At 56.6% G+C, this 23,503-nt stretch overlaps 1 protein-coding gene across 10 annotated transcripts in view; it reads left to right on the top strand.

Annotated features, from left to right (window-relative positions):
- WDR86 (WD repeat domain 86) overlaps positions 1–23,503 on the top strand; it is a 25,537-nt gene extending 2,034 nt beyond the window's left edge. For 3 of the 10 annotated variants that reach the window (XM_043871741.1, XM_043871742.1, XM_043871740.1), the window contains exons 3-6: positions 9,985–10,126; positions 13,087–13,489; positions 19,729–19,864; positions 22,498–23,503. In XM_043871741.1, the coding sequence (XP_043727676.1) occupies positions 9,985–10,126; positions 13,087–13,489; positions 19,729–19,864; positions 22,498–23,372 (1,556 nt within the window). In that variant the 3' untranslated portion in view covers positions 23,373–23,503. The other 7 variants (XM_043871746.1, XM_043871739.1, XM_043871738.1 and 4 more) reach the window with 7 other exon arrangements.

Raw genomic sequence — 23,503 nt, 5'->3', positions numbered from 1 at the left:
CACCAGGCTGCCTGCCGGCGCGCAGTTGTTTGTCACCGCCGATTTTTCCACCACAATCAGCAAATCCTGGGTGGCCTGCTCGACCTCCCGCTTGGCCTCGCGCTTCCTGTAGGCACGGGGAGGAAATTAGCTTCAGGACTGGCTGCTCCTGACCCTGCTGGTTTCAAACAAGAGCAGTGAGGGTAAATGTTTCAAAGCTCCGGAGGGGTGCAGTCTGGGGCTGCCTGCTCTTTGGGAGGCGGTGTGGATAGTGGGGAGTTGGCCACCACTCACAGACAGTCACACACTTGGCCAGACATAGATCTGTTAGAAAATTTAAATCCAGTTGGTATTGTTTCCCAAGCGTGATACTTTTATCCGGAGGGCTTTCAGAAACGCAGATTCCCACGTCTGGGTTTCACAGAGCCCTTGGGGTGGGACTCTAGAATTGGCATTTCTCTATTTTCTTTTTGATGGTGTTAGCCTTCCTAGGTGGCTCTAGTGGTAAAGAATCCACCTGCCAAGGCAGAAGACATGGATTCCGTCCCTGGGTCAGGAAGATCCCCTGGAGGAGGGAATGGCACCCCACTCCAGTATTCTTGCCTGGGAAATCCCATGGACAGAGGGCCTGGCGGGCTACAGTCAGTGGGGTCGAAGAGAGTCAGATACGACTGAGGCAACTTGGCGCACACTCAGCCCGGGTCTTCCTTGCTCCTTGCCGGCTTTTCTCTAGTTGCAGGGATCAGGGGCTACTCTCTGGGTGTGGTTCTCAGGCTTCGTGCTGCTGCGGCTTCTCTTGTTGGGGAGCAGGGTCTCTAGAGTACAGGGGCTTCAGTGGTGGCCCTGTGACATGCGGGATCCTCCCGGACCAGGGATCAAAGCCGTGGCCCCTGCATTGACCGGTGGATTCCTTACTGCTGGGGCCACCAGGGAAGCCCCAGAACTGGCATGTCTAACACACTGCAAGGTGGCGCTGATGGTCAGCTGGCCTGGGGAGCCCTTGTAGGAGCTCAGGTAATAGGCCAGTCTCTGCTCCAGGAAGCTCCGATCCTTTCCAGAGTGATTCTGGGCTCGTGGGCTTTGCCTCCAGGGCCCACCGTCCTTGCCCAGCCCTGCCCTGCCCTCCTCACCCAGCTCTGTCCTGGTGGGCCCCCCGCACACCCTCTTTAGTGGCCCTCCCGGCGGTTCATCCCCACAGGACACCAGCACTGCTTGTTAATGAGGTCACCTGGACTCTCCGACTGGGGGCTAGTTGGAGGATCCCACTCGACAGGAAAACACTGTCAAATGAGAAGACTGCTGCCAAGATCCTTTCCATCACGATCGAGTCTTCTGTTATAAAGGTTCGCGCTTCAAGAATTGTCAGGGACAGAGGGGACTTTCCTTTTCCCACAATTGCGCTCATTGGCTTCACTTGTAAGAGACTCATTTTGAGTTTGTGATGATCCTTGTGCCCACCCCTCACCATGGAAAGCAAGCACTTGCCAGCTCCACCCCCTACTGTAGGATTTTTTTTGGATCAGTGAAGTATTAATAAGATGTTGTGATATTTTAGTTTCCTATATTTTATCAACACTCTTCTCAGTACATATTTTCTTCTGTTATCAACACTCACAATTGTGAGGTGGTTAGAATTGACACCAATTTCTTTATTTATTGGCTTTGAGGCGAGGCTTATGGGACCCTATTTGCCCAACCTGGGACTGAACCCACACCCTGGGCAGCAGAAGCTCGGCGTCTCAACTGCTGGACCCCCAGGGAATTCCATTTATTAATTTTTAAAATTTTTATTGAAACATAGTTGGTTTACGATGTTGTGCTAATTTCTTCTGTACAGTAAATTGACTCTGTAGTACATATATAGACTTAAATATATTCCTTCTCATTTTCTTTTCCATTATAGCTTGTCATAGAATGTTGACTGTAGTTTCCTGTGCTACAACATGACCTTGTTGTTTAGCCATCTTGTATATAATAGTTTGCCTCCCCAATCCCAAACTTCCATTCCTTTGCTCCTCTACCTGCTCTCCCCTTTGGCAAACACAAGTTTGTTCTCTATGTCTGTGAGTCTGTTTTTGGTTTCATAGATATGTTGATTTGTGTTGTATTTTAGATTCCACATAAAAGCGATTGTATATTGTGCTTGCTTAGTCTGATAATCTCTAGGTCCATCTATGCTGCTGCCAATGACATTATTTCATTCTTCTTTTTAAAAAAAATTTCTTGGCTGTGCCCCGTGGCATGTGGGATCTTAACTCTCTTGAAAGAAAGTGAAAGTGAAAGTTGCTCAGTCATGTCCGACTCTTTGCGACTCCGTGAACTTGGAATTTTCCAGGCCAGAATACTGGAGTGGGTAGTCATTCCCTTCTCCAGGGGATCTTCCCAACCCAGGGATTGAACCCAGATCTCTCGCATTGCAGGCGGATTCTTTACCAGCCGAGACACCAGGGAAGCCCAGGGTAGCCCCCCTATCAGGATCGAATCCACCCCCTCTGCAATGGAAGTTCAGGGTCTTAACCACTGGACCTCCAGGGAAGTCCTAAATTTCATTCTTTTTATGGCTGAGTAATATTCCGTTGTATGTATGTACCACACCTTCACCCATTCATCTGTCGATGGACACTTAGGTTGTGCCCTTGTCTTGGCTGTTGTGAATACGGCTGCCATGATGACACCAGTTTGTTGATGAGACAGACGGGAGGTGCAGATATTTACCAACATGCTACACGTTCTGTGTTTTCTGCACACTCACCTCGCGAGGCAGGGGCTGTTGTCAATATCCTCGATGCACAGTGTGGTTGCAGAGCTTGTCCAGGGCCACACGGCGGGATGGGGAGGCTTCTCGCCCTTGGCCCTACTCTTGCCAGGACAGAGCTGTAGGACAGCTGTGCCCTCCCGGGGCCGCGCGGCTGGTCAGCGGCAGCCTGATCCCTGGAGGTCTCCTGACTCCAGATCCAGGCTCTTTCCACTCCTGTCCTGGAAGCTGCTGCATCGGGGTGGGGACCAGCTCCCTGCACAGCCCTGGGCCCACTGAAGGCAGAGAAGGGGCAGCCTGCTAGGGCACCCTCCTGGGTCTGTTGGGCAGAGCAGCCTGGGTTGGCAGCTCCTGCCTTGTGTTTCCTTCCGCAGACAAGCTCATGGCGGCAGAAGCCATTGGGGGCCAGAGGCTGTTCTGTGAATCCTGCAGGGTTTAGGGAGCCTGTGCCAAGGGGTGGGAAGAGAGGAAGGGCCGGGCAGTACCTGGTGGCAGAGGCTCAGCGGGCACACTGTCACCCATGGGGACGCCTGGAGACTAGGCTGCAAGATCAGTCCCCCAAGCTTCCCTCCCGCAGCAGCTCTGCCCCCGAGAAACTGTGAACCCCTGAACTGGCTTTCAAATGCAATTGGTGAGCTCCTAGTGAGAGAGAAGGTTTAATTGCCTTCTGTAAAGGGAGGAATTGTTTTTACTGTAACTCTTCCCCTTTGCCTCTTCTTCTTTAGCCTTTGGGTACCTACTTCTTTGGGGCACTTCACGGGATCAGTGGGACCAACAGCGTTTCCCCCAGGGGCGGTTCCTTTCCTGCCCTGTTCTCACTTAAATAAGGGACCCAGCCTGAGGTTCCAGCCCTCGATGGCTGTTCCCCTGCAAGCTGCCTTCTAACAGCACCTTCTCACGTGATGGGGGTGGTGACTGTTTTCTGTTCCGTATAGACAAACAGCACACTCCCATCTACTGGAAGCCTGGTGGCCTCCTGCCCATTTAGATGACCCCTACTTGCTACCAGGGAGCAGAAAGGACCATCGACAGTCCAGAGCCTGAGCTCTGGAGCCAGGCAGCTTGGGCTTGAATCCGGTTACATAACTTCTCCAGCCTAAGTTGCTTTATCTGTGAATTGGGGATGATAAGAATAGTTACCTAACCTCAGAGGGTCGTGGTGGGCACCAAGCCAGTGAATATAGAGCTCCTAGCTCCTTGCATTTGCTGACTTAACCTTCATGCACAAAATGAGAAGCAGCATCCCTTGGGCCCTGAACTGTGCTGGCTCCAAAGCTCTTCCGCATTTGCTTCTCACAACCCTGTATCATCCCATTTTGCAGATGAGGAAACTGAGGCTAACCCGCCCTCTGTGCTCCTCCCTCTGAGTCCCCTCACCTGCCTGTCGGTTTGACCGCACTGGGTGCCTATGTCGAATTCAAAGGTGCCAGAGACTCGGACCCAACCCGGGGAGTTTGCAGATTAAATTGCTTAACTGAGGGGCTATGTGCTTGAACTTCAGACAAGCAGGAACTCGGTGAGTTGGGCCAGTCAGGGTTCACGTCTCGTCCCAGGTGGGCCGGGAACTGAGACAAGTTTTAATTGTTATTAAAAAAAACACGTAACATAAAGTTTGCCATCTTAACCATCTTTAATGTCCAGTTCAGAGATACTAAACTTCAAAAATGTCATGCAACCATCACCCCCACCACCTCCAGGACTTTTTCATGGTCCCCACTGAACAATAACTCCCCTTCTCCCTTCCCAGCCCCTGGCTCCCACCATTCTGCTTCTCCTCTGGGAACCTGACTCCCGTGGGTTCCCTGTGTAAGTGGGATTTGTCTTTTTATGATATTATTTTATACATATTACTTTGTCATTTGTGACAGGCACGTTTCCCTCCACTCAGTGTCCCCAAGGCTGTGACACGGGGCAGAATGTCCCTCCTTTTGAAAGCCAAACCCTCTTCCCTCGTGTGGATCTAATTCGTCTTCCTTATCCTTCATCCGTCCACGGACACTTGAGCTGCTTCCACTGACTTTGTGAGTGATGCTGCTGTGAACCTGGGTGTGCAAATCTCTCTCCCAGGCCCTGCTTTCCCTTCTTCTGGATGCAAACCCACAAGTGGGATTGCTGAGTCATCTCATATGTGTTTTTAAAAGGGCATGTAGGAGCCCAGGGAAGACGCTCAGACAGAAACAAAATCGTTCGTAGCTTTGTCCTGGCCAGGAAGCGTTCCGTAAAAAAAGCAGCCCTGGGTTTTCAGCACAGATGGGAAGGAAGCCCACACTGGTGATTCATTCTCCAGCCCTGTGGAGACCACCGTCCTCAGGAGGAGAGCTCCCCCATGGGAGCGGATCAAGGAGAATGGGATGGAGGCAGACAGCAGTTTGGTCGAGGTTGAGGGACCAGAGAGGCTGGGACTGAGGTAGGGCCCTGAGGTGGCAACAGAGACCAGCATGGGAGTGGGAGTCTGGGGGGCGTGTGGCCCCAGTTGGGGTCCCCCGTGGTTTTGTCAGACCCCGTCCATTCTGGCCAGAGCCTCCGTGCTCGGGCAGCAGCAGGAAACCAGTGGCCCTCCCAAATGGTTACTCATGGAGAGTTTCATGAAGGGACTTCGGAAAATGTGGGCAGAGGGTGGGAAACTGCAGAACCTGGGTCTCAGCAGGGCTGACCGTCCCCAGGCCTGAAGGGGGCGGAGGGCGGTCACTAAGGCCCGGAAATGGCCGTGGCCACGGAGGGGGCTTCATCCAGGGAGGTGTGAGCCTGGTTTGCGGGCCTTGGGGGACACGTCCTGAACTAGAGGCCCCTCCAGGAGTTCCCGACTCTCTGGGCCCTGAGTGCAGCGGGGGGCGGAGGGATAGGAAACCCCCAGAGAGGGGGACAGGCAGCCCACAGGGGGTCAGGGAGCCCCCGGGGGTGGGGGGCTGCAGAGAGCAGCCTGGAGAAGAGCAGGGGGCCCCACGGCGCAGACGGAAGACTCCAAGGGCAGCAAAGCTTGTCATGCTGAGCTGAAGGCGAACTCAGCTGGGCCATGCCCACCCCGGGCCCCTCTGCCCCTGCAGACCCTGGCCTCTGGCAGGGTGAGCCACTCCTGCCCACGGAGGGGTTACTTCGACTCTGAACCCCCAGCAAGTCCAAGGGTGTGTGAGCCGGGAGGCCGGGAGGGCCAACTACCTTGGCAGGAAACCCTGAGCCTCAGCATATTCTCTTGAACAAAATAACCGCATTTTATCTGCATTCTGCAGCCCTTCAAAAATATTTATTTTTCGTTTGGCTTTCTTGCTTATTCTGCACAATTCCGACAGCTCGTGGCCGAGGCTCTGTGGTCCCCGGGGACGCGAGGGCCCCTCCCGCCTGCTTCCTCGGTGACCCTGCTGGGGTGATGGGGTCCCGTTGTTGCTCTGTGGCTTCTCGTCTGTGGGTTACAGTCAGGGGCTTGCTCACAGCCCTCAGGGCCCCAGTACAGCAAGGACTCCAAGCCCGGAGGGCTCCCTTGGGTGTGAGATGGGCGTCTGGTGCCAGAGAAGGGGCGTGTGCATAGAAGAGCCTTGACCAATGCAGGGACCCCCGCCAGCCCGGCCAGGCCCCCGAGAGGGTGGAGGGTCAGCCTGGCCCACCTTCAGAGATGAGCTTTTCCACACTGAAAAACTTCTTTTCGTTGTTAGCTCGTTTCTTCAAGCCTTTGTTTGTACTTATGTTGATTTGCAGTCAAGTGTCCATCCTTGTTTCAACTTCTGCAAATCAGAGGGTCTGATTTGCAGACCCTCTCACAGTCTTGGCCAATGACTACAGTTCCATCGAGCTGAGGTGCCAACCTTGGGGTTTCAGTGCTTCCCTTGGTCTGTTGGTGGGTCCACTTGCACTCTGCTTTCCTGCTGTCAGATGCTGCTGAGACGGGAGGGAAGGAGCTTAGATTTTGGACTGCGTGCCTTAGTCTTAGTCTGGACTGGGAGTGGTCCCTGGGGGAGACTCTCCTAGCCTTGGTGGGCTTTGGGGGACCCCTGTCTCAGTGCAGAGTGCTCCCAACCCCTCCTGACGGCAGATCTGGTCTCAGGGAGAGTGCGTTGACAATCCTCAAATATTATATAAACATTCTGGGGTTGGCAGAAAGCTGGGCTGTGTTTTGCCAAACACATTTTGCCCTCAACTTTTAAACTGCCATGCACTTTGATGGAGACAATCTCATGTTTACTTAATTCACAAATGTTGATTTCCTAGAGGCCTGGGATATGCTATCCAAGAAAATGTTTATTTCTTACTTAAAAAAAAAAATTCTCTTTCTTAGAACCCAGGAAGTTGGGTTCTTTCAAGAGTAACTAAGCTTGAACCCCAGGCTAAAAAAAAAAAGTGAGAATCAGTTCGAAACTGCTCAGGAGGTTCTAAATCCTTGTCTAATTGATACCAGACATTGAGAGGAAATTTTTAAAATCCGATCAAAATCTTTAATGTCATAAATACACCCCTCACATCGTTCTTGTTTTGAGTTCATCACTCGCCTTGTCTGTGACATAGGTCTGAGGTCTCACATTCCTTTGATTCCATTGATTTTTCTGGTCTCTAAATTCTCCTCCAGTAGAGTCAGCTTCAGTTTACTGTTGGACGTGGTTATATTCGAGATGGAAACACTTCTTTTTTTCTTCTTTTAAACTTTTACTTTGTATTGGGGTATAGCCAATCGGGAAAGACTGAGGGCAGGAGGAGAAGGAGACGACAGAGGATGAGATGGTTGGATGGCATCACCGACTCAATGGACATGAGTTTAGGTGGACTCCAGGAGTTGGTGATGGACAGGGAGGCCTGGCGTGCTGCGGTTCATGGGGTCACAAAGAGTCGGATACGACTGAGCGACTGAACTGAACTGAACTGATAGCCAGTAAGGGCTTCCCTGGTGACTCAGATGGTAAAGAATCCGCCTGCAATGAGGGAGACCTGGGTTCCATCCCCTGAATCAGGAAGATCGCCTGGAGAAGGGAAGGACTACCCACTTCAGTGTTCTGGCCTGGAGAATTCCATGGACAGAGGAGCCTGGTGGGCTACAGTCCACGGGGTCGCAAAGAGTCAAACAAGGTTGCAGCGAGTTAGCACGCATGCATAGCTGATAAATAAACCATGTTGTGAAAGTTTCATTTGAACCTCAGAGGGATTCAGCCATGTATATACATGCAAACCTTACCTGGAAAACAGGCTCTTTGGTGTCCAGGGATCGAGGGTCCCCGGGGCTGCATAATAAGGCTCGAGGCGTAAAGATCAGCCCCACAGACGGGGTGAGAGCCGACAGATCAGACCACTGCCCCCTGAGGGGATGGCCAGTGCACTTGGCGAGACCCTGCGCTGCATGGCCCTCGCTCCGTCCCAGACCGCCACCCTCACTCCGCCTGCTTCATCTACCATCTCTGCCGGGTGTCTGAGTCCTGGCTCCGGGGCCCCTCCTGCTTGGTTTGTGCTGCCTCCTTGCCCAGACACTGCCTCTTCTCCGGACAGACACCGCAGAGACCCTTCCTCACCCACCACACCCGGCGTCTGCTCTGCTGACCCTCGTCACGCACTGTCCCTGCACCCGTCACACTTGGCCAACTGTCTCTCCTTCTGGGCTGGCTGTTCTCCTGGAAGGCAAGTTGTTGTTCAGTCACTCAGTCGTGTCCGACTCTGCGACCCCATGGACCGCAGCATGCCAGGCCTCCCCATCCTCCACTATCTCCCGGAGCTTGCTCAAACTCATGTCCATCGAGTCGGTGATGCCATCCAACCATCTCATCCTCTGTCGTCCCCTTCTCCTCCCACCTTCAATCTTTCCCAGCATCAGGGTCTTTTCCAATGAGTCAGTTCTTTGCATCAGGTGGCCAAAGTATTGGAGTTTCAGCTTTAGCATCAGTCGTTCTAATGAATATTCAGGACTGATTTCCTTTAGGATGGACTGGTTGGATCTCCTTGCAGTCTGAGTGACTCTCAAATGTCTTCTCTAATACCATGGTTCAAAAGCATCAATTCTTCAGTGCTCAGCTTTCTTTATGGTCCAACTCTCACGTCCATACAGACTACTGGAAAAACCATAGCTTTGACTACATGGACCTTTGTTGGCAAAGTCTTTGCAGGGGATGTGTCTTGCTTATCCCTGTATCTGTTTCCTGTGGGTGCTGTGACTGATGATCCCACTGGGTTTCCTTGAAACAAGTTTATTCTGGCACAAGTTTGGAGGTCCAAAATCAGTGTCACTGGGACGAAATCCAGGTTTCCTCTAAGACCTGCAGGGAAGACCGCAGTTACCTTTCCAGCTTCTGGTGGCTGCTGCATCCCTTGGCTTGTGGCCGCATCGCTCCAGACTTCCAGGCCAGCAGCCACACGTCTCTGCTCCTTCTTCACCATGCCTTCTCTATGTCCTGGGCCCTCCCTCTTCCTCCTTATGAGGATGCTTGTGAAGGCGTGTAGGGCCCATCCTGATATCCAGGATCATCGCCCCATCTCAAGGTCCTCCTTAATGAGTTGCATCTGTAAATGTGCCTTTTTCCAAGAAAGGTAACCTTTCTAGGTGCCAGCAATTAGGAACCAGCTCTCTTTGGGGCCAGTGTTCTGCCTAGCAGGGTCTCTCCCCAAATGTGAGGACGGCTCACAGCTAGTGTTTAGACACCCTGCACGGCTGTCCCCTGACTCGGGCAGCGGCACTGTCCGCATTTCAGGTGAGGAAATGGAGGCAGAGAGGGGAATAACTTGCCCACAGGCAGCAGCAGCACCAGGCTGATCACCTGGGCATTCTGGTTCCAAAGACCATGCCCCTGGCCTCTATACTTCCTGCCTCTGTAACATGGGGCTCCTTGAATGACCGAGTGAATACAAACAGCTGAAATTTGAAGAAAAGGAGGGACTTCCCTGGTGGTCCAGTGACTAAGACTCTGCACTCCCAGTGCTGGAGGTCCATCGCTGATCAGGGAACAAGATCCCACGTGCTGCAACTAAGGCCTGGCACAGCCAAGTAAATAATTAAATAAATATTTTCTTTAAAAAAGACCAAAAGAAGATGGTTAAGAAGGAGGAGGGGCGGAGAGAAGGGAGGAAGGATTCCGGGGCAGGCTGAGTGCTCCCTGAATTGCTCCTGGCTCCCCACGATTCCTGAGAGTCTCCCAGAGTTACAGCATCGTTTCGAAGCGCTGGTCCTTTCTGGACTCAGCCCAAACACTGCCCGCAAGCTGCTTTCTTTCCTTCCTCCGTGTCTCAAACATGCTCAGGGAGCAGGCCTGCCCCGCGGTGCTCACCTGTCCTCCGCTCGTCTGCAGGACACGAGAGCTACGTGACCTTCTGCCAGCTGGAGGACGAGGCCGCCTTTACCTGCAGCGCCGACTGCACCATCAGGAAGTGGGATGTGCTGACCGGGCAGTGTCTGCAGGTGTTCCGGGGACACACGTCCATCGTGAACAGGTCAGCGGGGCCCGGGGGGTGAGGACGGGGGACCGAGATGTAGGCTGTGGGCCCCCTGCCCTGGAGGAGCTCAGCTTCGGTAGGGAGGCGGCCAGGAGCACAGGGCAGTGGAAGCCCCAGGACAGAGGTGTCCCCGGGCGTGACAAGTGCCAACTGCCCAGGGCTGCAGGCGTGTGTGTGTTGGGGGTTGGGGGTCGGGGGTGCAGATTGGGAGGTGGAGGTGCGGGCAGAGAGGCATCGCCAACCCTTAGACTAGTGCCTGGACATCCTCGCGGGCCCTACAGCACAACCGCCCCCAGCTGGGTGCAGGGAAAAGGCCTTGGAGGCTACAGCGCCTACCGATGGGAGCAGATTCCAGAGGAAACGGCTTAAGTGGTGCCTGCTGCTGGACCAGGCGCTTGGAGGAGGAACAGAATGGGGCTTGTTTTGCAGAGGGCATTGAGGGTATTTTTCAACCTCTCCTTTCCCTGTTGCTGTTGAACATATCCCAGCCACTCCTCCTCACGGAGGTTTGAGTTTTTCCAAAAACGTATCAAGTTTGGGTCTGAGCTGAGCCATGCAAATTCCTTGCTGATCAGATTGGTTGGACAGTATTTCTGTAACTTGAGGCCATTTCAACGCCCCCACCCCCCCCACCAAGGGACTCCATGGTAGGAGCAGGAGTCTGGGCACCTGCCCCTGGGCCCTCCTGACCTCAGGGCCCGAGAAGGGCACCTGTCTGGGGAGTTAACTAGGCGAGGAACGTGCAGGCAGGCGCCGTGGGGGCCGTGGTTGCAGGGCTTTGTGAAGCCTGGGGCCGGGTGGGACCCATCTGGCCGGCTGGTCCTGCACATGGGGGGTGGAAATGGTGGGCCGGCCTGGTCATTAACTGCCCCCCCGATGGACGGATGCTCCCGCAGGGCAGGAGAGACACTGAAGTGTCACACTGACTCGGGATGGCGCTGAGCGGGGAGGGACCCCAGTGGGGACCCCGGGAGAGCGCCAGCCCCCTTACATGTTCATGCAGCTGAGCTCTGATCCCCCTCCCCCAAGCCTCCACCCCACTTAGCCAGAGCAGGTGGGGCCTGGGGACCTGGGAGGCCAGGATGAGGCAGGCAGGGGTGGAGGAGGGCTGGGATGAGGACCTGGGTCTCAGCTCCTGCCAGCCTCTGCCCAGCATTCTGTCCTACTTATTTATTAAAAAAAAATATATATATATATATACATATATATATATTTTGGTTTCAAACCTCATTCCCCAACCAGGGATCGAACCTGGGCTCTGGGCAATGAGTGTTTGGAGTCCTAACCACTGGGCTGCAGGGAATTCCCAGCAGCGGTCTATCTCGAGAAAGCAGTCTGTGACTGAGGAAGAGTGTGGGCCTGGGGGGCGACTCCTTTGGTGAGGCTGGGTGCAGCTGGGAGGGCCGACAGAGGAGGGGGCAGGTGGAGAGGGTCCCATCTCAGAGGACCAGCCGGCCCTCAGATTGTAACCAACGGCTCCTCAGAAGTGAAGGTGAAAGTCGCTCAGTCGTGTCCAACTCTGCGACCCCGTGGACTATACAGTCCATGGAATTCTCCAGGCCAGAATACTGGACTGGGTAGCCTTTCCCTTCTCCAGGGGATCTTCCCGACCGAGGAATTGAACCTAGGTCTCCTGCATTGCAGGTGACTCCTCAGAAGTAAATCTGCCCAGAAATTATGCTCTGCTGAGCGCACATGTTCACGCGCAAGCACATGCAAGCACTCAAGCACAGACACACACCCCCAGAGACTCCTTTTGAGCAGTTGGCTGTTCTGAACATCTCCGGGTGTGTATTTGCATTGTTACGTAGCTGTGCTCACAAACGTTCGGTGTCCCTGGGTGAGGACGTGGACTTCGCTTTTCATGGTTTCAGAGCAGGGCCATGTGTGTGAGCTTCTGGGGACACCGGCCCGGCCCGGCGTCCCTGCCGTTACAGGCCACGCAGGCAGGACTTGGGCCCCCCCCGGAATGTCACCCAGGGTGCCAGATCGTCACTTTCCTTTAGAAGCACCCACGCGGTGAAAAACGCACCTCCCGGCATTAGGGAAGAAGCTGGCACCTATTGAGAGTGTGCGGGCTGCTTCCTTAATGACTCTTGGGAGGGAGGACCGTCCTGGGGGAGAGGCGGGCGGAGGGTCCTCTCCGCTCCGAGTCCATCTCTCCACCTGCCTGTGCTCGGCTCACAGGCGAGACCTTTTTATGGTTTTAACTTTTACATTTTTTCGGCAGCACCGCCCAGCATGCGGGGTCTTAGTTCCCTGACTGGGGATGGAACCCGTGCTCCCTGCAGTGGAAGCTCGGGGTCCTAACATGGGACCACCAGGGAAGTCCCCGGGCGAGACCTTTTAAAAGAGGGGGCGTGAGATGATCAGCCCATGTACCTGGTAGACGGGAGGCCCCCATTTGCTGCAACTACAGAAAAGCCCGCAGCAACGAAGGGTCAGCACAGCCAATAAACAAACGAACTTTTTCACAAAGAGGGGTCACAAGGTTCCTCTGACTCTGTGATGGGGGCGTCCTGACCCCTCTGTCCCCACACAGACGACACACCCCATTCCAGCTTCAGGCGGCTGCCTCTGGGGATGAGTGTGTAAATTAGGCTCCACTCTCATGCCCTTTGAAGTTGCATACAGAGCTCTGGTGTATTTTCTGCGGAGAAATTCTTAGCGTACATCAGAACGAGAATAAGAATCAGGAATATTTACTGCTTGGGAGGCTCTGCTCCCCTGTGGCCTCCCCCGGCCGCCTCACTGTCCCTTGAAAAGGCGGTTCGAGATTCCCTGGCCTTTGAGATTTTCTCCAACGCGTGTCTCCCAATCGCTGGGAGCATTTTTGGCTTCTCATCCATCTCCTGGGCTCATTGAACACGTCAGACACCAGCCACAGGGGACCCCGTGCCGGCCTGCCGGGCAGCCCTTTGCCGCCTGACCCCCGACCCTTCCCGTCTCACCACCAGGATCCTGGTTGCCAACAAGCAGCTCTTCAGCGGCTCCTACGACAGGACGGCCCGCGCCTGGAGCGTGGACAGGGGGCAGGTGGCCCGGGAGTTCCGGGGTCACCGCAACTGTGTGCTGACCCTGGCCTACGCCGGGGCGCCCTGCGTGGAGGAGGCCGTGGCCGGGGGCCTCCTGGTGACGGGCAGCACGGACGGCACGGCCAAGGTGTGGCAGGTGGCCAGTGGCTGCTGCCATCAGACGCTGCGGGGCCACACGGGCGCCGTGCTCTGCCTGGTGCTGGACGCGCCAGGCCACACGGCCTTCACGGGCAGCACGGATGCCACCGTCCGCGCCTGGGACATCCTGAGCGGCCAGCAGCTGCGCGTGTTCCGGGAGCACCAGGGCTCCGTCATCTGTCTGGAGGTGAGACCTGCCTGACTGCTGGGGCCCCCCCTGCACCTTCCCTGGGTCATGCTCCGAGCTGCAGCCCCACCCTGTGTATGAGTCAGCTCAGGCTGTGTAACAAAGTGACCACAGATGGGGCAGCTGGAACAACAGACATTGGTTGGCTCACTGCTCTGGAGGCTGGAAGTCCAAGAGCAGGATGTGGGCAGGGTTGGTTTCTTCCAAGGCCTCTCCTCCACTTGTAGATGGCCCTTCTGTATCCTCATGTGGTCTTCCCTCTGCATCTGCGTTTCCTCTTCTTCTAAGGACAGTAGTCACACTGGCCGAGGTTCCACCCTAGTGCCCTCATTTTAGCTTAATTACCTCTTTTAAAGTTACTGTTGTTGCTCAGTTGTTCTCAACTCTTTGCAACCCCATGGACTGCAGCATGCCAGGCTTCCCTGTCCCTCACCATCTCCCAGAGCCAGCTGAAACTCATGTCCATTGAGTCTGTGATGCCATCCAACCATCTCACCCTCTGTTGTCCCCTTCTCCTCCTGCCTTCAGTCTTTTCCAGCATCAGGGTCTTTTCTAATGAGTTGGTACTTCGCATCAGGTGGCCAAAGTATTGGAGTTTCAGCATCAGTCCTTCCAATAAATGTTCAGGGTGCTTTTTTTATTTTTACATCTATCTTGGCCATGCCCCGTGATGTATGGGATTCTAGTTCCCCAATCAGAGATCAAACTTGCATCCCCTGCAGTGGAAGTGTGTAGCCCCAACCAGTGGACCACCGGCAGGTCCTAACTGCCTCTTTAAAGATCCATTTCCAAATACGTCACATTCACAGGAACAGGGTGAGGGCTGTTGTCCACACATGAATTTTTGTTTCCTTCCTTGTGAGATGAGGATCAGGTCTACCCACAAACTGTGGTCTCTGCATGCGTGCATGCTCAGTCACTTCAGTCATGTCCGACTCTGTGACCCCATGGACTGTAGCCCACCAGGCTCCTCTCTCCATGGGATTCTCCAGGCAAGAATACTGGAGTGGGTGGCCATGGCCTCCTCCAGGGGTCTTCCCCCCTTGGGGCTTACACTTGTGTCTGCCTGCGTCTCCTACATCACAGGGGTATTCTTTACCCACTGAGCCACCTGGGAAGCCCAACTGTGGTCCATAATTCCTAAATCCAGAAGTTCCCAAAAGAAATGAAGTTTTTTCCTTAGACTTGGCATTAAAACTCACTTGGTGGCAAAGCCTGGCCTGAACAGACATGAGATTGGCGGTAGGTCAGTTTGTCCCACTTCCTGGGAATACATGCATATACTTTGCTGTGGAAACACGAGGGTGTTCCTCGAGTCCAAAAGCTCCCGAAACACCTTGGTCCCTGTGGTCTGGATCAGGGATCGCGGACCTGGAGCTGTGCCTCCCCTGGGCTGTCATGAGGATTTCCTGAGTCAATGCAGACACGGTGCCTGACATGGAGCCTGTTCTTGACCCCCGTCAGCCCGTGATACTTGCTCTGAAGCATCTGAGAAAGCACTGGCTGCACTTAGCAAGCGCGTCTGCTGGATGTGGCCCCTCCCTCTGTCAAGATATCAGGGTCTGGGTGATCCTGGTACCGGTTGTGGCCACGGCCTCTTCTCTTCTCCAGGCCGGTTCCCACACCCAAGATGAGCAGGTTGGGGTTCAGGGCTTGGTAACACTGAGGCTCTAGGAACAACCAGGGCAGCGATGGGGGTGCCCTCGAGGTGACAGAAAGCAGTGGAGAGCCGGGCCAGGAGGCCCGTTTTTGGGTTCTGGGGGTGAAGGGCAGCCCTGGGACCCCAGGACCAGTGGAGTAGAGAAGGTCTCTGCTCTACGTGGACAGAATGACCTCTGACCCTGGTGAACCCCAGAGTGGCCATGTGTCTTTGGTTGTATTAATACAAATGGTGTCTTTCTAATTCACATCCTGCTTGAGGAAGAACTTGGTGATGGGGGCGTGGGTGCTGAGTTGAGAGTTGGCTGCCTGGTATCTTTTTTTAATTAAAAAAATTTTATTGGAGTACAGCCCCCTGGGGGGCTGCTGTGTGTACCCTGTGCCTGGTCAGGTCCTTCTGTGTGTGGAGATACACTTGTGGGCCGCCTTTTCAGAGGCTAGGAGAACAGATGAACCTGCCTCTGAGCCATGGGCCTGCATGCATGTGGTACCTATCATAGCATCCTCCACCCACAGCCCACTCGGAACCTTCTGGGGTCAGAGGCGAGGCACGAGAAATCGGCCAAGCCCCGCGGGGCCTCTGCCTTTCCCCTTCAGTAGGGGATGTGTGTCCAGGGTCAAGCAGGCTGGCCCCAGAGGGTTCCAGAAGCCAGATCGGGGTGGAACCAGGTGTGCACGGGCCTCTGATGTGAGAAGGTGGGCCAGAGCAGAGGCCAGGGATCACTTCCAGGTACCAAATTCAAGGTCAAGCCTGCCGACCACCAAGGGGGGCTGCTCCCTTACCCTCACTCTTCCCAGAAGCTCCCAGGGTCTGGACTCAGGCAGGTGGTCCTTGTGAAGAAAGAGAAAGTGGAGAGTCTTTCCTGTCCCTTCATGTGTTATGCTTTTTAAATGTTTAGTTGTGAAACATTTGAAACATGAAGCGTAGCAGACACTAAAACAGATTCTATGTAGCCACCTCTGAAATGAGATATTAACATTGTGTCATGCTTAGTTGATGTGTTTTTTAAATACTTTATTCTTTTTATATTTAACTTTTAAAAATGTAATACAAAAGTGCACAAAATAGATTACAATACTTCATCTTTTTAAAGAAATATTTCAAAGACAGTCAGGGAGGGACAGGAAAGATGCTGTCAGGCGTGGGGCAGTCCAGGGGTGCTGGGGTGCCTGCCCGACCGTCCGTGGCATCGCTAGGGGTGCTCTGTTCTTTTTCTGCAAAAGCCCCCTGGCAGGGGGTGTTTGGGGGCAGAGGGTGCTATTGCCTTTTAGGTGTACGTTCCAGCTTCTGGGTTCGACCAGGGTGCCGACATGATTGAATTGATCCTCACGATGGAGATTAATTTTTCTCATTTGGTACACGAGGAGACGGAGGCTCAGCGCACTTGCCCAGGGTCTCCCAGCTGGTAAGGATAGAGACAGGATTTGAACCCAGGACTGAACGTGAAACCTGGGCATTTAACAGGCAGCTTGTCAGGGCGTGTCGGGCTCACACGATGCTCTGCCCCTGGCCCTGCGCACCGCCTGGCCCAGGGGCTTCTCTCCTGCTGCTCCAGTACGAGGCCTGTCGTGAGCCGAGGCGAGGGTGAGGCCTGCCTCCAACCCCAGGGCCATGGGCGCGGACCTCCAGGCCTGCGGGCCTCGACCTGCCCTCTGTCTGGGCGATCACCCCGCAGGGAGACGGCCCGCTGTCCTCGGAGCGGCCTTGGCTGCCGTGAGTCTCGCGAGACCGGCCTTTGCGACTGGCCCTCTCAGGTTCCTCCTGCTTTCTCCATCTGCCGGAGCCTCCCTGGTCTCCCCCGCTGCCCCCCATGGGGGTCCTTTCGGGAAACCAGGCCAGGCGAGCCATGAGGCGTCCACCCACTTATCAACCTCTGGGTTCAGGGTTTGTGCTGTGAAAGCGTGCTGCTTGCCGGTTCCTTTTTTTCTTTAATTAATCATGTGTTTATTCTCAGTTCGGCCTTTGATGCTCCACGCGGGCTTTCTCACTGCGCTGAGCCCGGCTGCTCTTCCGTTGTGGTCCGTGGGCTCCTCATTGCGGTGGCTTCTCTTGCTGTGGGGCACAGGCTCTGGGGCGCGAGCGCTCAGGAGTTGTGGCTTATGGGCTTAGTTAGAGAAGGGGACGGCAGAGGACGCGATGGCTGGATGGCATCGCCGACTCGACGGACGTGAGTTCGAGCAAGCTCCAGGAGATAGTGAAGGACAGGGAGGCCTGGCGTGCTGCCGTGCATGGGGTCGCAAGGAGTCGGACACGACTGAGCGACTGAACTGAACTGATGGGCTTAGTTGCTCCACGGCAAGTGGAACCTTCCCGGACCAGGGATCAAATCCGTGTGCCCTGCGTTGGCAGGTGGATGCCCATGCACTGCGCCACCAGGGAAGTCCCTGCTTGGCAGTTCTGGGGCACATGCGCCAGGCCCTGCAGCATTAGGGCCCTTGCTTTGAGCAGGAGGCATCCTCCCTTCTCTGCGGCCTCTGTGGACGCTCTGTGCCTCCTTCGTGGACTGGAGGGGACAGAGGTGTGGAGGCCACAGGGCCCAGATGCACCACTGGGGTCTCCGCCTCACACACTCCCCTTGAGAGGTCTGGGAGCCCCAGTGGGCAGCCTGGAGAGTGTGGTCACTGGAGGTCTGGGGCTGCCTCTGGGAGGGACACAGTGGGGGACAGTCAGGAAACACTGGGGCCAGTGGCGATCGGCCTGGGGGCAGGAGGCAGATGGTGCTGGGCAGCGCGAGGAGGGACCCTGGAGGGTGGAGCTCCCATAAAGAATGAGGGGGATCCACTGGGGGGCACCTCCTGGGCAGAGAGGACTTGTAAAGGGGAGGACGGTGTGTGTCCAGGGTCCTCTAGGTACAGTGAGGACACAGGAGCCTGGGGAAGCCGGCCACATCCCAGACTCCATGTACAGGGCTAGGGGGGGCCCCCGAAAGGCCGAGAGCAGGTAGGGGCTCCAAGCAGGAGCCCTGCCCCCATCAATGGTGGCACAGATGGAGGGAGGACTCGAGTGAGGTTCTGGATCCCGCTGAAGCACTCAGGCCCGCAGATGTCACCCTTGGCCCTGTCCTTGGGGAGTGGATGCCAGTAAGAGAAGCCAGAAGCCAGGCTCCATTGACTGGGCCAGTCATAACCCCAGTAGGACTGCAGGGCAGGGCCTGGGAGGCACAGGCCAGGCTGGTCGCCCACCTGATCCACAGGAAACCCCCTGCAGCCTCTGTCTTAGCGATTTGCCCAAGGCCTACTCTGGCCTGTGCGGTGGCTGGGATGGAAGTGGAGCTGGGCCAGAGTCCTATCCTCCGTGACTTAAACCAGGAGATAATAAGGGGACACTGAGTCAGGAGTGGGCGGTGGCGGAGTCGAGAGTGTGTGCTGAGCTGGGAGGACTCTGGACCACTGCCCCCCACTCTAGGCCCACCACTCATTGCCCCCGGAGAAGGGCCTGCTCTTTCCTGAGCCTCCGGGGCTCCAGGCCCTGGCAGTATGGTGCCCAGCTCTCTCAAGGCCTTGTCGCCTGCCCCCCTCCTCCTGGGCCCTGCCGAGTAGGGGAGACCTGGCGCCATAGCCAGCTGATGGCAGCTGGGGACCCGCCCGCCCGCCTGATTCTCCCTCGTGAGTCAGAAGGTGCTGTGCTGGCTGCAAGCTCTGGGGGCTTCATGGAGCCTTCCCTCGGGGGAAATTCACAGGGCTGTTTCAATAGTCTTTGGGCTTCCCTCGGCCTAGGACAATGTCTCTCCTGCTGGGGGTGGGAGGCAGGGGGTGCCTCCTCATGTCCCCCTGCCCTTGTCTCCCTGGCCTGTTCCTCACCTCCTGCAGCACCCACCAGGGCTGTGAATGCCACTCCAGCGGGTGGGGCACACAGGAACCGGGGAAGCCTGTCTCCAAGGGCAGGGGGCCAGGACCCCGTGATGGCCCCTGGGTGTCCAGCTCTGGCCCCTGGGTGTCCAGCTCTGGTCCCAGCAGAGGGCCACCTCACACCTACCACGGCCAGTCAGGTTATTTCTAGACCTTTCTCTCTCCTGCGTGCCCTCCCTGGAGCAGAAGTCCAGCGTAAATGCCCTGCCCTGGGAGCCCTTTTCTCAGCTGGGATGATCCCAGGACCTGCAGTAGCTACAGGTGGATTCCCAGGCTGCTCTTCAGTAGGAAACTGCTAACGAGAAACGCCTGGCGGTGATGGCAGGAGTGGTAGCCGACATTTCCTGGCCCCTGCAGTTAGGGTGCTGAGCGCTGCGTGGTTGGGTCTGAGCCCCACGAGGAGGGGGCTGGCGTGGTCCTCACTGTGGGTGAAGCTGCTGAGAGTAGTCAGTGCCTTGGCAAAGGGCCAAGGGCCAGTGAGGATCTGCAGCCAGGTCTGCCTGACCCCCACTGCCCTGCAGAGGGGGTGGGGGGTGGGCAGCATGACCTCAGGCGCCAGAGCGGGCGGCCGGGTGGGACCCCCGGGCAGGGGCATTTCTGGCCCGTCCACAGTTTCTCCACTAAGAGCTGCACGTGCCCCTCCCCGGTTACACAGAGAGGTTTGGAGGGGCTTCTGAGCCGGCCCGCTGTGTCCGGGGCCAACCGTACCCCCTCCCCGTCCCCCTCCGCAGCTGGTAAACCAGCACGTGTACTCGGGCAGCGCCGACAGGACGGTCAAGTGCTGGCTGGCAGACACCGGCGAGCGCGTGCGCACGTTCACGGCCCACAGACACAGCGTGAGCGCCCTCAAGTACCACGCGGGCACCTGTAAGTGACCCCGCGTCCTGGAGCCCCAGCCTGCCTGCCCCCCGCACGTCCGCGCTCACCCGGGCCCCTCTGCTTACGCTCACTCCGCTCTACCCTCCGTGAGCCTCAGCTGCGGCTCCGTTTGGGTGGCGGCCAGGAGCGGCAGCCGTGCCTCCTCTGTGCACGTGTTTGTTCCTCCAGCCAAACGAGTTCCAAGTAAGGGTGTGGGGGCCCCTCCCCGGGTGTGGGGGCCCCTCCCCACCTTTACCCACTAGGACCTACAGCGACCTGCGTGTTCAGAGAACCTCAGGTTAAGAGTGGGTGTCAAGGACACATTCTAATTCTCGAGTGAGACAGTGACGCTGCTCAACTCCAGCCAGAGGGAGTTGAGGGGCACCTGGATTTAGCTTCACTTGACATTAGGTTTGACTACAGATAAGAGAAAATCCAGATAACAGGGAATTTAAATGAGATAGTGGTTTATTCTTCTCTCAGGTAGAAGAATTTTAGAGACTGGTGATCTAGGCTGAAATGGATGGCTTCACAAAGTTGTTAGACACCCAGATTCCTTTTTTCACTTTGCTTCATCATCCTTAGTTTGTATCATCTATCTTTAAGGGCGGAGTGGGTGGCTCGTGGTTCAAGAGAGCTGCTGGTGGGCCAGCCATCATATGTTTTAGGCAGGCAGGAAGAAGAGGAGGAGAGGGCAAAAGGATGTGTCTTCTAGATGAGTAGACCCCTTTAAAGATCTTTACTGGAAATTCCACCCAAAGACTTCTTGCATACATCTCTCTGACCACTGCCTACAAAAGAGACAGAATAATAAAACCTCTTACTGGGGATACTGCTGTCAGGACTAATCAGGGTTATTTTGGAAGAAAAGAAGGGTAGTCAGCAAGCGCTCTGTCCCCCAGATCTCAAACCCACACGTCTGGGCTTTCCTGGCTCTGTCCAAGTGGCTTGCCATATTTACAGCCCAGACACACCCAGAAGACAGGCATTGTGCTGGGAAAGCAAAACGCACAACCTACTGCACCTCCCTGGGAGTGGGGGCCCCCGTTCCTGGACATTTTTTTTCCTAAAATGACCGACCCTCAGTGTTATATTTTCCCACCAGCACCCTGCTTTCCCCAGTTATTCTCTCTCTCTCTCTCACACACACACACACAAGCAGCAACAGTCAGAAGCCAGCCCCACGCGGAGCTGAGCCTGAGAACCGTCCTTCTATCGCAGGAATGAGAGAGCAGACTGGGGCAGAGGAGGAGTCACAGTGGAAAATTCAAGTGGACTTCACAGCACAGGTGTTAGATGAAGATAGAACGGATTTCCAAAAATAGTGCCCAAGATGCCCTCAGGACTTAGGTGTCCGATGCAGAAAGATAATTTTTCCCTCCCGTTTTTGTGTCCAAGGCTCTAAGTGTGACTATGGCTCTGCTCCTGCCAGGGTCTCTAATTTACAGAGAAGAACGTTGCTCAGAGCGCCTCCCTGTGGCAGCAGCTGGAATGAAACCTGCCGCTGCAGCAGATGCCATAGACCCTATTTGCTCGCGGCCGGCGGTTAAGGAACTTGGCCCTTGGTCTTTGCCATCAGGCTGCAGGATAATCAGACCAAATTCCAGACCCTCTTCCCACACTCAGGATGCCCAGTAACCAAGTGCCCTGGTGGAAGGGAAGGCGGGAAAGGAGCTGAAAAGGCCGGCCCAAACAAAACTTCCCTTTCAGGAGCACATTTCACTAGTAGCTTTAGCAGAAAACCTGGGAATGGGCAGGTGATGCAGGAAGCGGGATAAGGAGTAGACAGCCCAAGAACAGGGGGCCCCCCGAGGGTGCTTCCTGCGGCTCACTCAGGCCGCTGGGTGGCTGTAGCAGGTGGTCTGGGTACCACACTCAGGGGCACTTCCTGCTGCAGCACTGAGGTCCTCTGGCCGAGGACGACTAGGTGTTGATGGAAAAGGAGCCCGGTACCTTTGTTCCCGGGTGGGACAACTCAGACACGGGCCACCCCTCCTCTCAAGCACGCCAGCAGCCACCGACCTGCTCACTAACACACCTTCCTGGGGAGTCCTTCCTTCCTGTTTCTCTCCGCGCTTCTTGGAATGCCCTGCCAGATGAACTGTTTGCATTCAAATCCTAGTGTCAGGGTCAGCTTCTGGGAGAACCCAGGCTAAGGTAGTAAGTGGACAGGGAGGGGAGTTCCTCTGGCCAGCGCTCCCAGTGGGATTCCTGACCGCCTACAGCATCCCTAGAAGCTGGTTAGACCGGAGGGTTCTCAGGCCCCGCCCCAGACCTCCTTAAATCAGAAACTCAGGTGGGCCCAGCCATTTCTGTCTCAACAGGACAGGGCAGGCTGACCCGAAGCCCAAGGGCGGTGGGGCCGTCGCAGCCCTGCAGAGCCGGCTGCGGCCCACACGGGGCGCCTCGGGACCCCGGCTCCCCACGCTGACCTTGAGGGAACGTACTAAAGATCGTGAAGGTGCCGCCTCCTTCCTTTCAAGGGGCTTGGGCTGTTTGCCATTTGCAATTACGACCTCCCTGGGAGGCGAGAGGATGGGGCCGGGAGAGGGTCCCTGTTACTCTCTCCGCCCGTCCACGTCCCCCACACCCCGCCCCGTGGAGCCCCGAGGGGACGTGAACCGTGAACCGTGTGTTCACAGTGTTCACGGGCAGCGGGGACGCCCGCGCGCGCGCCTTCGACGCCCAGTCCGGAGCACTGCGGAGGGTGTTCCGCGGCCACGCCTTCGTCATCAACTGCATCCAGGTAGGCGCTCCGCCCTCTCCCGGGGCCGCGGCTGGTTGGCAGTGGTTGGTGGAGCGCCCTCGGAAGGGAAGGGCTGAGGGCCCCCGACCCCCACCTCCCGGGCAGCCGCGCGCCCCCGCGGGCAGAGCCTCCTTGGGCCGAGGCCGCCCAGGGCTGAGCCGTCCGCTTGCGTCGGCCGGGGCGGGTCCGCGTCCAGGCGACCCCGGAGCGGCGGGGAGGAGCCGGGTGGGGCGGCGGGGTGCCCCCCGCTGCCGGCCGCCCACGCCCCGCGCCCGCAGGTGCACGGCCAGGTGCTCTACACCGCCTCGCACGACGGCGCGCTGCGCCTCTGGGACGTTCGCGGCCTCCCGCCGCCGCGCGCCGCCGCCCCCAAGCGCAGCCTCTCGCGCCTCTTCAGCAACAAGGTGGGCTGCGCCGCCGCCGCCGCGCCGCTGCAGCCGGCCTGAGACGCCCCGACGGCGCCCCAGACACCGACCCGCGAGGAGCGCGGCGCTCCCGCCCGTCCCCGGGGCCCCGACCGGCGCGGCGGGTGCTGCTTCGCCCTCGCGCCGGCGGCCTTCCGAAGCCCTCGCCGAGCCGCCCGCCCCTCCGTCCGTCCCTCCCGGGACCCTCCCGCGACTCTCAGGGTCTCCAGCCGCCCGGATCCCGGGCGCCCGAGGTCCCGGGAAGCCAAGTCTTTTCCTGCTGAGCGAGACGGACGCTTCAAAAAAGGCACGGACTGGGATTTTCCCCTGGCGGTCCCGTGTTTCTGACTGGGCGCTTTCACGGTAGGAACCCTGGGTTCAATCCCCGGTCGGGGAGCTAAAATAACACGAGCCGCGCCCAAGACAAAACCCCACGGACTGTCGTTATCTTGGCAGATTGTCCGCTTGTGAAGGATGAAATACAGGTCCTTGAAAGTG

Source organism: Cervus elaphus, chromosome 18, assembly GCF_910594005.1.
Source record: "Cervus elaphus chromosome 18, mCerEla1.1, whole genome shotgun sequence".
In the NCBI taxonomy this organism is placed as follows: domain Eukaryota; kingdom Metazoa; phylum Chordata; class Mammalia; order Artiodactyla; family Cervidae; genus Cervus; species Cervus elaphus.
The sequence above is the reverse complement of the archived record's forward strand: the minus strand, read 5'-3'. Positions and strand labels throughout refer to the sequence as shown.